This window comes from Rhinopithecus bieti, unplaced genomic scaffold, assembly GCF_001698545.2.
Source record: "Rhinopithecus bieti isolate Rb0 unplaced genomic scaffold, ASM169854v2 scaffold_38981, whole genome shotgun sequence".
NCBI lineage: Eukaryota > Metazoa > Chordata > Mammalia > Primates > Cercopithecidae > Rhinopithecus > Rhinopithecus bieti.
The window spans coordinates 1,998,348-2,014,936 of record NW_016819573.1 but is presented as its reverse complement, the minus strand read 5'-3'; the positions used below and the strand labels follow the sequence as shown (position 1 = coordinate 2,014,936).

General features: G+C 49.8%; 1 protein-coding gene and 1 pseudogene across 1 annotated transcript in view; one reads left to right on the top strand and one right to left on the bottom strand.

The window, feature by feature from the left end:
- Window positions 1-16,589, bottom strand: part of ARHGAP40 (Rho GTPase activating protein 40) — a 53,563-nt gene that overhangs the window by 23,313 nt on the left and 13,661 nt on the right. Inside the window, exons 2-5 of the mRNA XM_017859142.1 lie at window positions 6,964-7,166; window positions 3,308-3,528; window positions 1,335-1,410; window positions 386-534 (exon numbers count right to left, since the gene is read on the bottom strand). Of these exons, the coding sequence (XP_017714631.1) occupies window positions 386-534; window positions 1,335-1,410; window positions 3,308-3,528; window positions 6,964-7,166 (649 nt within the window). The remainder of the gene's footprint in view (window positions 1-385; window positions 535-1,334; window positions 1,411-3,307; window positions 3,529-6,963; window positions 7,167-16,589) is intronic.
- LOC108519863 (DNA replication complex GINS protein PSF2 pseudogene) lies at window positions 15,797-16,356 on the top strand (annotated as a pseudogene).

Here is a 16,589-nt window from a genome sequence, read left to right as displayed (position 1 = left end):
GGAGGGAAGGGAGGGAGGGAGGAAAGAACAGAACTAAAATATTGGGTCTCTCTCTGTCACTCCAGGCACTAAAATTAATTTTAAAAGTAACTAGAAAAACATGTTGATGGACAGTTATGAGCTTGCTGGAGGAGGAAGGGCTTTCTAAAGATAAAAACAAAGAGCATGGAGACAATACTGACAGGACTGTTAGACTGTAAGCACCCTGCTCCACAGTCTTGACACCCAGCGGTCACTCAGTAAATATTTGTGGTACGAATTAAATGAATGAATGATTCGACAACTTTTGTGCTGGGTGCCTGTCAGTGTGGAAGGTGTGAAGAGACAGGTGCTGGTGCCTGAGCAGGGGGTACCTAGCCACCAGCCCTGTGAACAGCATCCTCACCGGCAGGGAACACTTGCCCCAGGCAGAGGTGCCTCCCTGGGATGGCCTGCTCTTCTGCAGGAGCACCGCAGCTTGTTCTGAGTAGGCAGAGTCCATGTTGAAGGCTTCTTCCCTCCCAGCCTGCTCCTGCAGCCCCCCAGGCTCTGCTGCTGTGGGGGAAACAAAGCAGAAAGGCAGTGAGAACTGGCTGCCAGGAAGCAAGTGCTTGGGTTCAGAATTTAGGCCCTTAGTCCTAAGAAGTGATCTCCCGGCCGGGCGCGGTGGCTCAAGCCTGTAATCCCAGCACTTTGGGAGGCCGAGATGGGCAGATCATGAGGTCAGGAGATCGAGACCATCCTGGCTAACATGGTGAAACCCCGTCTCTACTAAAAAATACAAAAAACTAGCCGGGCGAGGTGGCGGGCGCCTGTAGTCTCAGCTACTCGGGAGGCTGAAGCAGGAGAATGGCGTAAACTCGGGAGGCAGAGCTTGCAGTGAGCTGAGATCCGGCCACTGCACTCCAGCCTGGGTGACAGAGCGAGACTCCGTCTCAAAAAAAAAAAAAAAAAAGAAGTGATCTCCCAAGTCAAGTTCAAAGCTCCAGGATCAAATAATTAGGTTTAGGGCTCAGGCTCACTGCCCAGGAAGTGATTTCCTAGCTATGGCCCCTTACCCGCAGGAAATGATTTCCTAGCTAAGACTCTCACTGCCCCAGGAAGTAATTTCCTAGATAAGGCCAATTGCCCAGGAAGAGATTTTTCCCATCTTGAGCCCCATGGGCCTGATGGCAACAACTCAAGGGCCCAAACTGTCCCCTCAGGGTTCCTCCCTACTGCCCTTGAGCAGGGAAGGCAGGGAGTCAGCAGGAAGTGACAAATGCTGGGAGGTGTGTACATTCTCTTACTTCACAGAGCAGCCCTTTATGCAGCCTGGACGATTCTCAGGGCCCTGGAGAATGAAGACCACTTACCTGGAGGAGACTTAGAGGCCCCGGAACTGAGCTGGGCCCCCTTCATACTGGAGTCCCCATTCTCGGACGACATTTTCTATGCAAATTACAGACAGTGCCCAGTTACTCATGTGGGAAGCCGACAATGCTCACACAACCCCGGGAGACAGAAGCCACCCACAACCCCTTTTCACAGACGAGCCACTGAAGCCCAGAGAGGTTGAGTTACTTGCCCAAGGTCCCACAGCTGCTAATTTGGGAATAGGTACTGGGGCCCAAGTCTGACTGGCTCCAATGCCTGTGGTTTTAATCAGTTATGCCACTTCAGAGGCGCTCCAAGAGAGATGATGCCCACAACCTATCAGGTTTCAAGTGTCAGCAGGATACACTGTGGCAATAAAAAATATTTTGTGCCGGCCGGGTGCCGTGGCTCACGCCTGTAATCCCAGCGCTTTGGGAGGCCGAGGCGGGCGGATCATGAGGTCAGGAAAGAGAGACCATCCTGGCTAATACGGTGAAACCCCGTCTCTACTAAAATACAAAAAATTAGCCGGGCGAGGTGGCGGGCGCCTGTAGTTCCAGCTACTCGGGAGGCTGAGGCAGGAGAATGGCGTGAACCCGGGAGGTGGAGCTTGCAGTGAGCCGAGATCACGCCACAGCACTGCAGCCTGGGCGACAGCGAGACTCAGTCTCAAAAAAAAAAAAAAGTATTTTGTACTGATAATGAGGTAGGAGGTGGGACTTTGGCTGAAACAGGGAAGAGGCAAAAACACCTCTCCATAAGACATGCCCGCAGTGCCATGACAGTTTACCATTGCCATGACAACACCTGGAAATTACTGCCCCTTTTCTAGAAATTTCTGAATAACTCACTCCTTAATTTACTTTTAATTAAAAGGCAGAACTGCCCCTGAGCTGCTGCTCTGCACACACTGCCTATGGGCTGGCCCTGCCCCTGAGCTGCTGCTCTGGAGACACTGCCTATGGGCTGGCCCTGCCCATGAGCTGCTGCTCTGCACACACTGCCTATAGGGTGGCCCTGCTCTGCAGCGGCAGTCACGCTACTGTATCACTGCCGCCTCCATAAAATTGTTTTTTTCTACCACCAGCTCACTCTTGAATTCTTTCCTGAGTGAAACCAAAAGCTTCCACAGCTAATCCCCAGTTTTGGGGCTTGCCTGCCCTGCATCGATAACAATTATATAGGAAGAACCTAGGCTTTCAGGCTCACCCAAGGACACACAGTGGCAACAGGCATATACGCAGTGGCATGCATGGGAGGTGGAGACCTACATGCAATGTAGGGACATAGTGGAAGGCAGGGAGACATATGTGTGCAAGCCAATGCACTCTAAATATACACACACCAACACACACACAACACACACACCAACACACACCCCCACACACCCCAACACACACAAACACCAACACACACACACCAACACACACCCCCCAAAACACACACCAACACACACCCCAACACACACACTCCCAACACACACCCCAACACACACACTCCAACACACGCACCCCAACACACACACCCCCAACACACATACCCCAACACACATGCACACATACCCCAACATACACACCAACACTCAGACACCAACACACACCAACACACACATCAACACGCACACCCCAACACACATCAACACACACCAATACACACACACTAACACACACATATTCCAACACACACACCAAAGCACACACAACACACAACACACGTACCAACACCCACACACCAACACACACACATCAACACGCACACCCCAACACACATCAACACACCCCAACACACACAGCAACACACACATATTCCAACATACACACCAACACACATACCAACACCCACACACCAACACACACACACACACACACATACCAACACAGCCCTTCAGCAGGATCACTGCATCTCTCAGGCTGTGGTGGCAGCACAGAGATCCCAGTCAGACAGGGCCTGCAATGACCCATATGCCACTTACCACTGAATTGAAGACCCCAAAGACATCCCTGACGTCTCTGGCAGGTGTCTTGTGTTGTCTTCGCACTGAGCGAGCATAGATGTCCAGCCGGCGGCACACAGCGGCCACCTGGGTCTGTGTCAGGGTGGACAGGAGTTCCTTGTGATCACTGTCCAAGCCCAGGCCACCAAGGAGGCCCGACAGGCCTGTGTCCTGCAGCCACTGGGATTCGGCTTCCCCTTCTGCCAATGGAGGTAGAACCCAGATGAACACACACAGCTCTGCACTCAACCACACATGATAACCAAAGTTCTACATAGAAGCACACTCTTACCTGGACACAGGAGATTCTGCATATCTGATCATGAGACCTATTAGTACCAACCAGACTCTTTGGGGGAGAAGATCTAATGAGCCTTCTGAGAACTGGGGCGGGGTAGGGGTACTGATGGCATTAGTCAATGTATGGATGTCAACCTATAACGTAGCAATCCCTGGAAAACAGAGCTGGCTGAAGGTCCCTGCATGTTCTGATTTTGGACCCACTTCTCTCCAAAGTAATGAACCCAATTCCCCAAAATCTGACAGAGACCACCACAGGGTCACACGGTGTCCCCTTGGGAAGTTGGTGCTGGGTGTTGATGTCCCTTTGGGAAGTCCTCCATATTCAAGACCTTATTTGTGTTGGAGTTGTCCCCTCGACTATGCTTCCTAAGGAAACTGTCATAGTCCCACAACAAAACCATTAGGGAATGGGAGAGTGTGTTAAGACTTCAGGATCTCGGGTCCTACCTCCAGGGATTCTGCTGCAGGAGTTCAGGCCTCACGCCTGATAATCTGCACTTGGAATGTCTTCCTCAGATTATTCTAATGCAATAGGGTCTTCAGATCACACTTGAGAAACACTGGCCTTATGGGGGAAATGCACAAGAGTTCGTACTGGAAGTTGAACATGTGTGAGAGGACTGGTAGGGTGTACAGTTGTACCCAGTGTTGACCAAGTTAGTCAACAAAGTAATAATTGTTTTTAAAACTCAAACAAAACTGCTTTTATGGCAGCCTGGGTTTTGCAAATAATCCAAGTCTTCCCCCAACATTTTCCCTGCACTTGGGAACCAGAACAGATGCCTCCAGGGCGGCTGCAACATTGTGGGTCCATTCCTGACTTGTGCTGGCTGGTGGAGGTACTGATTCTATCACAATACCAGACATTGTTTTGTTTGTACAGGATCCTTTCAATGAGCCACTGTTTCTTGAAATGTAGGCATTCACCTACCACCTTTATAATTTTTATCTTTATCTAATTATCCCTGTAAAATTCCTTACCAAATATATCCCCTTAATCATGGGCTACATTTTTTACTTAAACAAATCTATTTTAAAAGGAAACAAGATCCCTACCATAAATGGAGCATCCAACATCACCTGCCATGAGTAGACATTGATGGGAAAAATAAATTATTAACAATTCCTCTGGTTCAAGTTGGTGTCTGAATAAAAAGAAAAGATGGCCGGGCACGGTGGCTCATGCCTGTAATCCCAGCACTTTGGAAGGCCAAGGTGGGCAGATCATCTGAGATCAGGAGTTCAAGACCAGCCTGGCCAACATGGCGAAACCCCATCTCTACTGAAAATACAAAAATTAGATGGGTGTGATGGTAAATGCCAGTAGTCCCAACTACTTGGGAGGCTGAGGCAGGAGAATCACTTAAACCCAGGAGGGAGGTGGAGGTTGCAGTGGGCCGAGATTGTACCACTCCACCCTAGCCTGGGTGACAGAGTGAAACTCCGTCTCAAAAATTAAATAAATAAATGAAAAGAAAGGAAACAAAACAAAACAAAACAAAAAAACTAATCTTGGCTCCATGCCACTCAGGATCCCTCAGCCCTGTGAGTCTAAAAAAGCTCCTGTGTTTATTTAGTTGCTCAAAGTGGCTTCTCTCTGACCCTATCTGACTCCACTCCCTGTGTATTGTTGGAAATTAGATGCCAGAGAGGCCACATGGAGGACCTCTTATGCAGGGCATCTCCTGAAACCACTTCTAGTATAACCAGGGATTTTTTTACATTCACAGTTGAAGGCACTGCATGTGACTATTAGGCCCTTAAGAGGTCTGCATCACCGCATCGTCTGTTTTGCCAACCAGGGGCAAGCCCAGCTGAATTACATGCCAAACTAGGAAGGGTTCCATGTGGAGCCCTTTCATTCCCTCATCTGCTGAACAAGTAAGGATGGAGGATGGGAATGTGCTTGGCTCTTTTCCAGGCACTGTGGACACACCAGTGAAAAGGGCCGATGATGTCCCTGGCCTCACGGAAGTTACATTCTAGTGGGGGTCACAAGCACATACACAGTGAAGTGCACTAGGTAAAGTCAGGCAGTGATCATTGCTGTAGCAACGAACAGAGCAGGGCAGGAGCTAGAGAGTGATGGGGCAGGGGTGCTATTTTATGTAGGGAAGCTGATGAAGACCTCTCTGAGGAGGTAACATTTGAGCCCAGTCCTGACTGGAGAGAACAAGCCATGCAGATGGCTGGGGCAAGAGCATTTTAGGCCAAGGGATCAGTGAGGACAAAGGACTTGAGGCAGGAAAGTGCTTTTAGGGTCAAGGACCAGCAAGGAGGCCCAAGGACAGAAGTAGAGTGACAGCAAGTCAGGGTGGGAGGATAAGAGGCAGAGAGGAGGCACGAAGTCAATTATGTAAAGCCTGGTAAGTTATGATCTGGTGGCTTTCTTACATGTCCCCAAATTCTTTGACTCTCACCCCATCAAGGGGTGGAGTCTAATTCCCCTCCTCTTGAACATAGCTGCATGCAGGATCACAGAATGCAGCAGAACCAATGCTGTCTTTCTTCTAAAGCTGGGTCATAAGCAGCAAAATAGCTTCTACCCAGCTCTCTCTCTTGGTCTTGTGCTTGGAACCTAGCCGCCATGCTGTGAGGAAGCCCAGGCCACATGTGGAGCCCTCAAGCAGATATTCCAGATGGTAATCCCAGATGATACTCCCAGATGAGGCCCCCTGAAGGTCACATCCACCACCAGGCACATAGATGAGAAATCTTTTGAGATGACTCCAGCCCCAGCCACCATTTGATTGTAACTGCATGAGAGGCTCTGAGCAAGAACTGCCTAGCTGAGCCCACTCAATCCCTCCAACAGTGAGGTATGATAATAGTCATAATAATTGATTATTGTTGCATTATGCTGCTAAGCTTGAGGTGGTTTGTTACACAGTAGTAGGTAATAGGGACACCTAATTGTCTATTACTCTGAGATAGATGGAGAGATATTTGAGGATTTTGAGCAGAGGGCTTAGAATTTCCCTAGAACGTTAGCTCTGTAGATAGGAGACTGTTTTGTATTCACTGTTGTATCCCCAGTGCCTAAACAGTGTCTGGCACATAATACGAACTCATAAAATATTTCCTGAAGGACTCACTCTAAGGAGGGACATAATCTAATTAACTTTACTAAAAGATCGTCTTGACTATGGCGTGGAGAACAGACAGTAAGGAGCACGGGTGAAGCAGAGAGAGCAGTGAAGAGGATACTGCACCAGTCCAGGCAACAGAGAAAATGCTGTTATGTTCTGGTTCATATCTGGATCCTCTCACATTTCTCTGCCTGGAATCAAGCCCTCCCACCACCCCTACAGGCCCCCGCCGGGATCCCTCACCCTCTGGAAGCTGGCCTTCATTCCCGCCACTGTCCTCTTCCCTCAGCTCATCTCTCTGTTGGATCCGTTCCACCTCCATCCAAAAGCCATCCATACTGGAGCTCTCCGCCGAGGACAGCCAGGAGTGGGAACAGCCAGCAGGGCGTGGTTGCAGGGGATTCTTCTGGGGAAGCTGATTCATTCCGCCTGAGGAGGGGCCAGAGCTGTAGCAAGTGGGGAAGGTGCAGGGAGGTCAGCAAGTCTCTGCTCATGATGGGGGTTGTGCTGGGGCTTGTGGCTCTCCAGAAATCAGCCTGGGGCCCCAGGGGCTAAGCAAGCTTCCTAGGCACGTTTCTCAGGGTGATCTCAGCAAATCGACTGGTGACCCATCACCCCTGCGGGATCCTTGCAAACCAGCAATGCTGCAGGGGACAGAGCAGGGCCAGACTGCTTTGCTTGGTTCCACCTTCTTGGCCAAGGCCAGCAGTCTTGGACATACGTACGGTAAATGCAGCATTCCCGAGAGGGGATTAAACACCAAGACAGGCGAGGAAATGACAGGGCAGTGTCACAGATCTCACCGGATTTTTACCCAGAGAGTCTCCTGTCTCCTTCCCTCACACCTCCTCCTTTGTGAGTCTGGCTGCCAAGCCCTGGTTTTCCTGTTTGTATCACAGGGCACCTCATCTCCTCCCCTCTCCCAGCCAGCTTTGAACAGAGCAAGTACCCGATCACAGAGGCACTATACATCACTGAGCTAGTCTCATTCTCTCAAGGTGTTGAACCAAGGGCAGAGGGGTCAGTATCAGGCACGTGAACTGGAAGCCGTGTGGGGCTGGAGGGACTGGAGTGGCCAGTCTTCCAACAGAAGCTGAGAGGAGACCCTCTGCAGCCATGGGGGGATGTGGGGTAACCTAAGCTTGATTTTCCAGGTCCCACTTGCAGCCTCTCATGATCCAGGCTATGTGGTTTACCCTAGAGCCCCCATTCCCACATCCTTCCCTTTAATCTCCCTCTTCTTCCCAAGCTACGATCAATGAATTTCTGCTTCATGCAATCAAAGAATCTCAGAGTAAGACAGTGCAAGTCTCCTGGTCCATATAAATGAAGTCCAGGACTTCAGATGAGCTTAGGGACAAAATGCTTCTGTTGCTGGCCCAAATCCTTGAGAAACAGTGGGGCTGGTCATAATGGCAAAAATACTACATTGGAGTCATCTAGACCCTGACACGGGCCAGCAAATAGACCATAAACTATCCCTGCCAGAAGAGAGGAAAGAAATCCATTTCCCCAGTTTCCTTACGTGGGAAACGTGTATATTCTGCAAGTTCTATAGATATCTAAGCTCCCATGTGGAGACAAACAAAAGGCAAAGAAAACCCATAAACACAGTTGGTTTGAACTGTCCTTTTAAAAAGCAAGGCTCATTTGGATTAAAAAGGAAAAGTCATCCACATGCTGCTTTTTAAAAAAATACATATATATATGCTTTTATGGGTTTTTTGTTTGTCTGTTTGTGTTTTTTGAGACAAGGTCTGGTTCTATGGCCCAGGCTGGAGTGCAGTGGCGCGATATGACTCGTGGCAACTTCTGCCTCCCTGGCTCAAGCCATCCTCCTACCTCAGACTCCTGAGTAGCTGGGACTACAGGCACACACGACCATGCCTGGCTAATTTTTGCATTTTTTGGAGAGACAGGGTTTTTGCCATGTTACCCAGGCTGTTCTCGAACTCTTGGGCTCAAGCAGTTGGCCTACCTTGGCCTCCTAAAGTACTGGGATTACAGGAATGAGCCAGTGAGCCCGGCCTTAAAACAGATTTTTGTTAGCTATATTTTCCATTATAAAATCAATATGCAGTTATTGCAAAAATTCCCAGCAATGCAGAAGTGAGCAAAGTAGAAAATTAATCATTCTCCTGCGACTACGACCACATTTTCCGTGCTAACACCTTAGTGTGCAGACATCTCATATTTCTTCCCTGGCCTAAAGGCAGGCACTCTCTTCTTCACTCAGGGGACATTGTTTTGGGCTCCTGCCAGCCAAGACCCAGAACTCAAGTCCTCCACCAGCCCCACAAGAGTCCCATGCACGCTAAGCATTTGATAGCTCTTTACTGAGGAGCTGGATGGTCACAGGAGGGCCCCCCCACAGTACGTTTACTTGAAATACCCCCATCTCCTTTTCATGGAGGTTTGGCTTGTTTCTATTCATCAATATCACAAATAATACCATCTGTTACCTTTGCTCCTTTGTACAGTAGAAGAGAATCCTAGAAGTAGAATTGCTGAATCAGAGGGTTTGTGAACTCTTGCCACATGACCACTAAAAAAGGACTATTTTATTGGATGTTCGTTTGTTCTGACTTTACCTCTGCTGCCTGCTTAGCCCCCCTCTTGTGGGATCCCATCCCACATCCAGGGATCCCTGGAGTCCCTGAAGGCGTATTTTGCCCTCAGCCTATGACTTCACTCACTGTTGTCCCGTCAGTTTCTGGAGGTGTAATCTAGGACCTAGGGCTGGCTCCATGGATGTGCGACCTGTGCAGTCACACAGGGCCCAGGTTCGGAAGCAGCCCACACTCGGTTCAGAGCTCTGCTGTCACCATCTCAAAATTCTTAACAATGTTTGAATGAGGGACCCATGTTCTTTCTGCCCATAGCCTGTCCTGCCAGGATTTCACCCTAGACCCTGGCTGTGGCTTCCTCCCAGGCATCCTGCCCACACAGAGCTCAACTCCAAGTCCTCAACAATTCCATCCTGAAACAGACTCAAAATGTGGCGGAGCAAAGAAACCTCCAGTCGGCAGCGCCTGAAGGAAGGGACGTGGCGCAGCCTCCTGGCAACAGCTCCGGCATTTGCACAGCGCAGAAGCTTCACTGGAGACCAAGTCCCAGTTAATTAGAAAACTGGCTGTTCCGCTCTATTTACGCTTTTTGAGAAAACTACTAGTCAGTGCCTCCTGCGAATCTGTTTGGCACCCCATGCTGGGGGCACAGCTCCGTTTCCTTGGTTGCTTTGCGATTCACTTTGAAATTACCGACATCTGTGTGTTTTCGTGACAATTTGAAAACTGCAGCGACTAAACCCAAGCAAAATTGTCAACACTATCACCATGTGATAGCTAAGCAGTGAGGGCGCAGCAATTATTTCTTTGGAAGAACATTCTGAGGAGGTCAGAGAGGGGCACAGGAAAGAACAGAAACAAAATGAAACACCCACAGTGCTAAAGGTGTCATTGTTCCAAAATTGCATTTTGCAGCATGGCGGTGAGTACCCCTCTTCTAGGAAGAGACCGATAGGAAGAGAACACATCCACAAAAGGTGTTCAGAGCCTCACAAATACAGCTGATGCTTTGTTTTGTTTCCAGTGCTTTGTTGAGGTATAGCGCATGCAGAAAAGTACGCAGGTCCTAAGTATACAGCGCGGCCTCCAGTTGTGATCTGGTTTTTTAAACCGCTACCAAGTACTTACCCCACACCCAGAGGCAACCGTTCAAGCATCAGTTTATTTCTTTTTTTTTGAAAAGGGTCTCCCTCTGTCTCAAGTGCAGTGGCGTGATCATAGCTCACTGCTGCCTCAAAGTCTTGGGCTCAAGCAATGCTCCCACCTCAGCCCCTCAAGTAGCTAGAATTGTAGGCACATGCCACCATGCCTAGTTAAGTTTTGATTTTCGGTAGAGACGAGGTCTTGCTCTGCTGCTCAGGCTGCCCTCAAATGCCTTGACTCCAGTGATCCTCCCAAAGTGCTGGGAGTCCACATGTAAGCCATCAAGCCTGGCCAAGCCTCAGTTTAATACATCAGTCTCGTGTGGAGGTGCTATTGTCTCCAAATTACCGACAAGGGAACAGACACAACAGGATTGGGGGACTCACCCAGACTTATCCCATTGGCAAGTGGCAAAACTCGGATTTGAACCCAGGTTGCAAGGCCCAGTGCCAGGGCACTTCACTGCCATACTAGATGATTTAGGGAGGCCCCAGGTATAAATGAAGTAATCTGAATGCATTTTTTCTTCCCCACTCTAGACACTGTGCCCCTCTCAGAGTTCCCTGTCTCATCAAATGGTTCCATCAAGCACTCTGAGAGCCACTCCTCACACCCTTTTTGGTGTCTCCACATTCCATGAACCCCTAATGAATTTTACCTTTCATACAACTCTTCTATCCACTAACTTCTGAACCACCACTCTGGTCCAAGCCACCATCACTTCTCGCCTGAACCACAGCCTCATCGCAGTCTTCCTATGTTTCTTCTATATATCCCTCTCTGGTTCAGAAAGATCTTCCAAGCTCCCAGAACTGGCCTTTCACTGCATCGAGGAATCCTCATGGTATCCCAGGACCCTCAGGATAAAATCCAAATGCCTTACGAAGGCATTGGGCTGACCTGCCTATGCTTCTAGCCTCGTCTCACATACCTCCTTCTTCCCTCTGCCTGGAATGTCCCTCCCTTGTCTGCTAACTGCCCTTCAGGTCTCAGACTCAAAGTCACTTCCTCAAACACAACTTTTCTCATCCCTAACCTGGATTAGGTCTCTGCTCTTTGCTTTTCTATAACACATTCATTTCTATTGGAACTATTTCTTTCTTGGCTTCTCTATTCCCTGCTGTCTTCCCAGTGCCTAGAACACAGCCTGGAATATAGTAGTTGTAGCGGATACCATGTATGGCCCAACATTCTTTCACAGTTCTCCCATGGGGAGGTGGGGCCTGTGTCTCCTCCCCTTGAATCTGTCAGGCTGTGACAGCTTCAGCTAAGAGAACACAGCAGAGGTCAAGCGATGAGACTTCTCCATCTGGTCATAGTGACCAAGCTGATCCCACCTGCCTCTCTCACTCTCTGCTTGCTCCTTGGAATGGGTTGCTACATTGAGAAGCTTAGGCCAAGTGCCAGGTCACCTGCAGGTGCCCCAGTCAACAGCCCAAGCCGAACCTCACCCTTGAATTGTTTTAGTGTAGGTGTCAGACACATGAGTGGAGAAACTTCCAGACAGATGACTCCGGTCCCCAGCATGAAGTCACCCCCAGCTGTTCAGTCTTCCCAGGTGACACCCCAGACATCACGGAGCAGACAGCAGGTATCCTTGCCCGCTTTGTCCCAATTCCTTACCCATCGAATCCCTGAGCAGAATAAAATGATGGTCGTTAGGTGCCACAAAGCAATAGATAAACAGATTTGTAAATTTAGAAGTCAAGAACTTTGGGCTGGGCGCGGTGGCTCACGCCTGTAATCCCAGCACTTTGGGACGCTGAGACGGGTGAATCACGAGGTCAGGAGTTCAAGACCAGCCTGGTCAACATGGTGAAACCCCGTCTCTACTAAAAAATAGAAAAAATTAGTGGGCGTGGTGGCAGGCGCCTGGAATCCCAGCTACTCGGGAGGCTGAGTTAGGAGAATTGCTTGAACCTGGGAGGCAGAGATTGCAGTGAACCCAGATCGCACCACTGCACTCCAGCCCAGGTGACAGTGTGAGACTCCGTCTCAGAAAAAAAAAAAAAAAGTCAAGAAATTTGGCTCTAGTGTCAAATGGGTCTGAATTTGAATCCTAGATTTGTTGTTTATTAGCAATGTCACCTTGGGGAGTCCCCAAACCTGGCTGGGCCTTAGCTTCCTCATTTTAATATGAAGCTAACAGAGACTACCTGGGGCAGTGTAGTGTAAGAGCCAATTCACTCATTCAGCAAACGTTTGTTGAGCCCTTACTATGGCCAGTTACTAGGAAGCAAATACATATAAGGTGCTTAGAACAGGAAGTCCTCGGTCAATGTTAGTTTGATCAATGTATGTTGCTTCTGGGCTCTTCCTATCTGAGATTCAGCCAGGGCAAGTGATTCACCCAACACTGCCCAGCCAGTGAGTGGCCTCTAGTTCCTGTCCTGCAGAGTGGCCAAGGGCTTACGAGCGCAGACCATGGAAGAAATACATTCCCACAGTGAGTCAGAGGGCTGGAGCCCTCACAGTGGCTTGGAGCCTTCCTGAATGCAAAGCCCTTCTCTCCACACACACGAACTTTCCCCCCAGGGGGCCTGGAAGATGAGGCAGGACCTAGAAGTCCTCGGCTCCCATCCAAGCTCCCCTGTTCATGCTCTGTGCAGCTGTGGGCATGTCCCTTTTCCTCTATGGACCTCAGCTTCCAAGTCTGTAAAATGGGAAGGCAGGGGTAGAGAAGGGGGCTTTGCAAGGTGATCTTAGCGAGATCCTTGCCCATGAGGTCACAGCAGGCAGTGAGAACAATATGACAGTGGAGCAAAGGCCTTTCCCAAAGGGCAAGGCTGCAGAAACCCATGCAAGGCTGAGAGCTGCAGAAGCGAGAGCCTGCTCAGCAAAGCTGAGAGCCTGCTCAGCGAAGCCGAAAGCCGGCATGACCGAGGGAGCAAGAATGCGGGCCATCGGGATGAGCCAGTGGAGGTGTGGCCGAGCCTCCTCTCCAGCAGCCAAACCAGGTCAGCTCAGCCTGGACCTGCCGGGGCAGGGAGCATGGCCTGGCTTCAGCAACCCAGCCGAGGGCTTCCCCCGAAAGTGGTGAATAGGGCTTTGGGGGCAGCCTTCAATTCCACTGAGTGAGCCTGCCCTTGACCTCGCCACCCTGACTCTGACGAAATGCTGACAGCAGAGGGTGTGGCATTCCAGAGTTCAACAGGCTGAGTTCCGTCCCGACCTGACACCAAGGCATCTTGGGCGAGATGTTTCACCTGTCTTAGCCTCAGTTTCCTCTGCAAAGTGGGGGCCAGTCAGAGCTATCCTCACTGCGAGCATCACAGGAAATGTAAATGAGACATCTGACAAAATATCTGGCCTATACTAGGTGCACAAGAAATGGGAATTGTTCTAATAATAATACTTACTATTATCATTATCGGCAGCATCACCATTGTCCTCATCATAAATATTATAGGTTACAGTGAGCGGAGGTAAAAGGCTTTAGTCACAAGCTCAGGTTCTGTGGCCATAGGGACAAGTGACTCCAACACAGGCCCTGGAATGAGCTGGCACTGACTATTCTAACCAACAAGCATTAACACTGACCCGCTGCAAGGTACTACTCTGAACACTGCATTAAAGTTCCTCAGGCCAGGCGTGGTGGCTCACACCTGTAATCCCAGTGCTTTGGGAGGCCAAAGCAGGTGGATCATGACGTCAGGAGTTCGAGACCAGCCTGGCCAACATGGTGAAACATGTTGTATAATATACAAATAATTAGCTGGGCATGGTGGCAGGCACCTGTAATTCTGGCTTCTCAGAAGGCTGAGGCAGGAGAATCGCTTGAACCCAGGAGGTGGCGGTTGCAGTGAGCCAAGACTGTACCACCGCACTCCAGCCTGGGTAACAGCATGAGACTCCACCTCAAAATAAATAAATAAATAAATACATACATACATACATAAAAACTTCCTCAAGCTCAGTACTAACAGCATGTCAGGAGGATGATTCTTTGCTGTGAAGGAGGGCTGTCCTGTGTATTGTAGTAAGTTTAGCAGCATCCCTGACCTCTACCCACTAGACGCCAAAGCGTCCCTCTCAGTTTTAACAATGACACATGTCTCCAGACCTTGCCAGATGTTCCCTGGGGAACACCATCATTCTGGCTGAGAAACACTGCTTAGTATGGATTAATTCATTTACTCTTCACAACTTATTATTATCCCATTTTACAGATGGGAAAACAGAGGCACAGCGATTAAGTGCCTTCTGCAAGGTTACCTGACTAATAAATGGCAGAACTGGATTTGACCCCAGGAAGTCTGGCTCTGTAGTCCATGTTCTCAACCACTGTTTAATAAGCCGCTTATACAGCAGTCTTTCCTCAATTGTAAATGTTTTCTTTTCTTTCACTGGCCAGATGCAGCCTGTGGTTGGTGAAGGAATACCACTAGCCCAGATGTAGCGCCAGTTCTGCCTCTGATCAGCTGGGTTCTTATCCCTATCCCCTGAGCCACAAAGTTGCTGGACTCTTTTGAACACGTCCCTTGTGCCATAATTATTTTTGGGTAATGATATGTTGTGGAGCGATGAATTTAGATTGTCCCCAGTGGGGCGGGCTGGAGGAGCAACAGATAGCCGCTGTTGGGCAGTGCCAAGCTTTACTTTGCTGAGCGGGGAATCTGAGGGAAGGTGAGAAGTTGGGGGTGAAGGGAAGGAGGGAGAGAGGTGGGTGAGAGAGCTAGCCACCATCAGGGAATGGCTGTGTGGGATGCCTTGTGCCTTTGGCTCTGGGCAAACCCAGGCATACAATGTGCCTAGGTTGCGGGGTGGCCCTCTCACACTTCTATCAACACCATGAGAAGAGCCGTCCCTGGACAACTGCTGCCTGGGTCCCAGAATGAACACATGTGGCACAGACCACAGCCCAGTAAGCAGGGAGGAGTAAGTTCAGCTGGACCCATGGCTAGAAATGGAGCTGCCCAGCAGAGCCTAGGGTAGAGCAGCTAATCCCCAGCCACCTTCAGACACAGCAGCGGGGGTACACGATCATCGCCTTGGGAAATGATCCCTGCTGGGTTTGGGGATCATTTGTCACACAGTGATAGCTGACAGGGACAGCACGCTATTGCACAACCCCAGCAACTCTGCCAGAAGTGCAGTGAGCCCACTCTCTGCCACTCACACACATTCCCGGGTACCAGGTGCACATGCCACTGGCTGTGTGCATGCTCCATGTTCCACCCTATCTCCAACGCCCAGATAAAGTGACTCACCCGGTTCTGAGTCAGGAATCAATGAAGGATAGGAATTGGGCCTCTTAGAGCAGAAATTGAAAGGCAATCTTGGGGAAAACGGTGGCCACGTGCCTCCTCCAGGATGCTGAGGGGCCGGAGGAGACCGTGAGGCCCGAGCCGGCCACTCACGCTGCCATGGACATGGCCGAGGTCGAGTTCCTGGCCGAGAAGGACCTGGTTACCATTATCCCCAACTTCAATCTGGACAAGATCTACCTCACTGGGGTAGGTACTTGGGGCCTTTTAACCGTGGTTTACCAGTGGAAGTGCCCCTGTGGCTGGCAATTAACCTGAAGCAAAGACAGAAATGTCGACTGCTCCCTCCAGAGTAGATGGACGTAGGAAAGTTGGAGAAGATGAGGAATCATGAACGAAAGGAAGAAACTTTCACCCCAATGCCCAGCCCTTACTACATGGAACTTACCAAGCTCCTGTTAAATCATGCTTCAGACAACATCCCGAAGGCAGATGAAATCTGGACCCTGGTCAAGGACATGTGGGACACTCATATAGCCAAACTCCGAGTGTCTGCTGACAGCTTTGTGAGACAACAGGAGGCACATGCCAAGCTGGATCACTTGACCTTGATGGAGATCAACACCAGCAGGACTTTCCTCACACAAGCGCTTAGCCACATGTACAAACTCCACACAAACCTCCAGCCTTCGGAGAGTACTCAGTCTCAGGACTTCTAGAGAAAGGCCTGGTACAGGCTGCTTGCTGGGGGATGTGAGTGCTCAGGACAGGATGAGGTACTCATGGTTCTGGAGTTCTAGAAGCACTTTCGAATGCATGAAAAATGTGTGATGGTGCAAGGAATGGATTCATGACATTGTTGGAGGAGCAACAGTTTGTCCTTAAAACGTAGCTCCCTGGGATGTTCTTCAATTCCACATCTGTTTCTAGAAATCAGCCTTCTCCGCCCCCC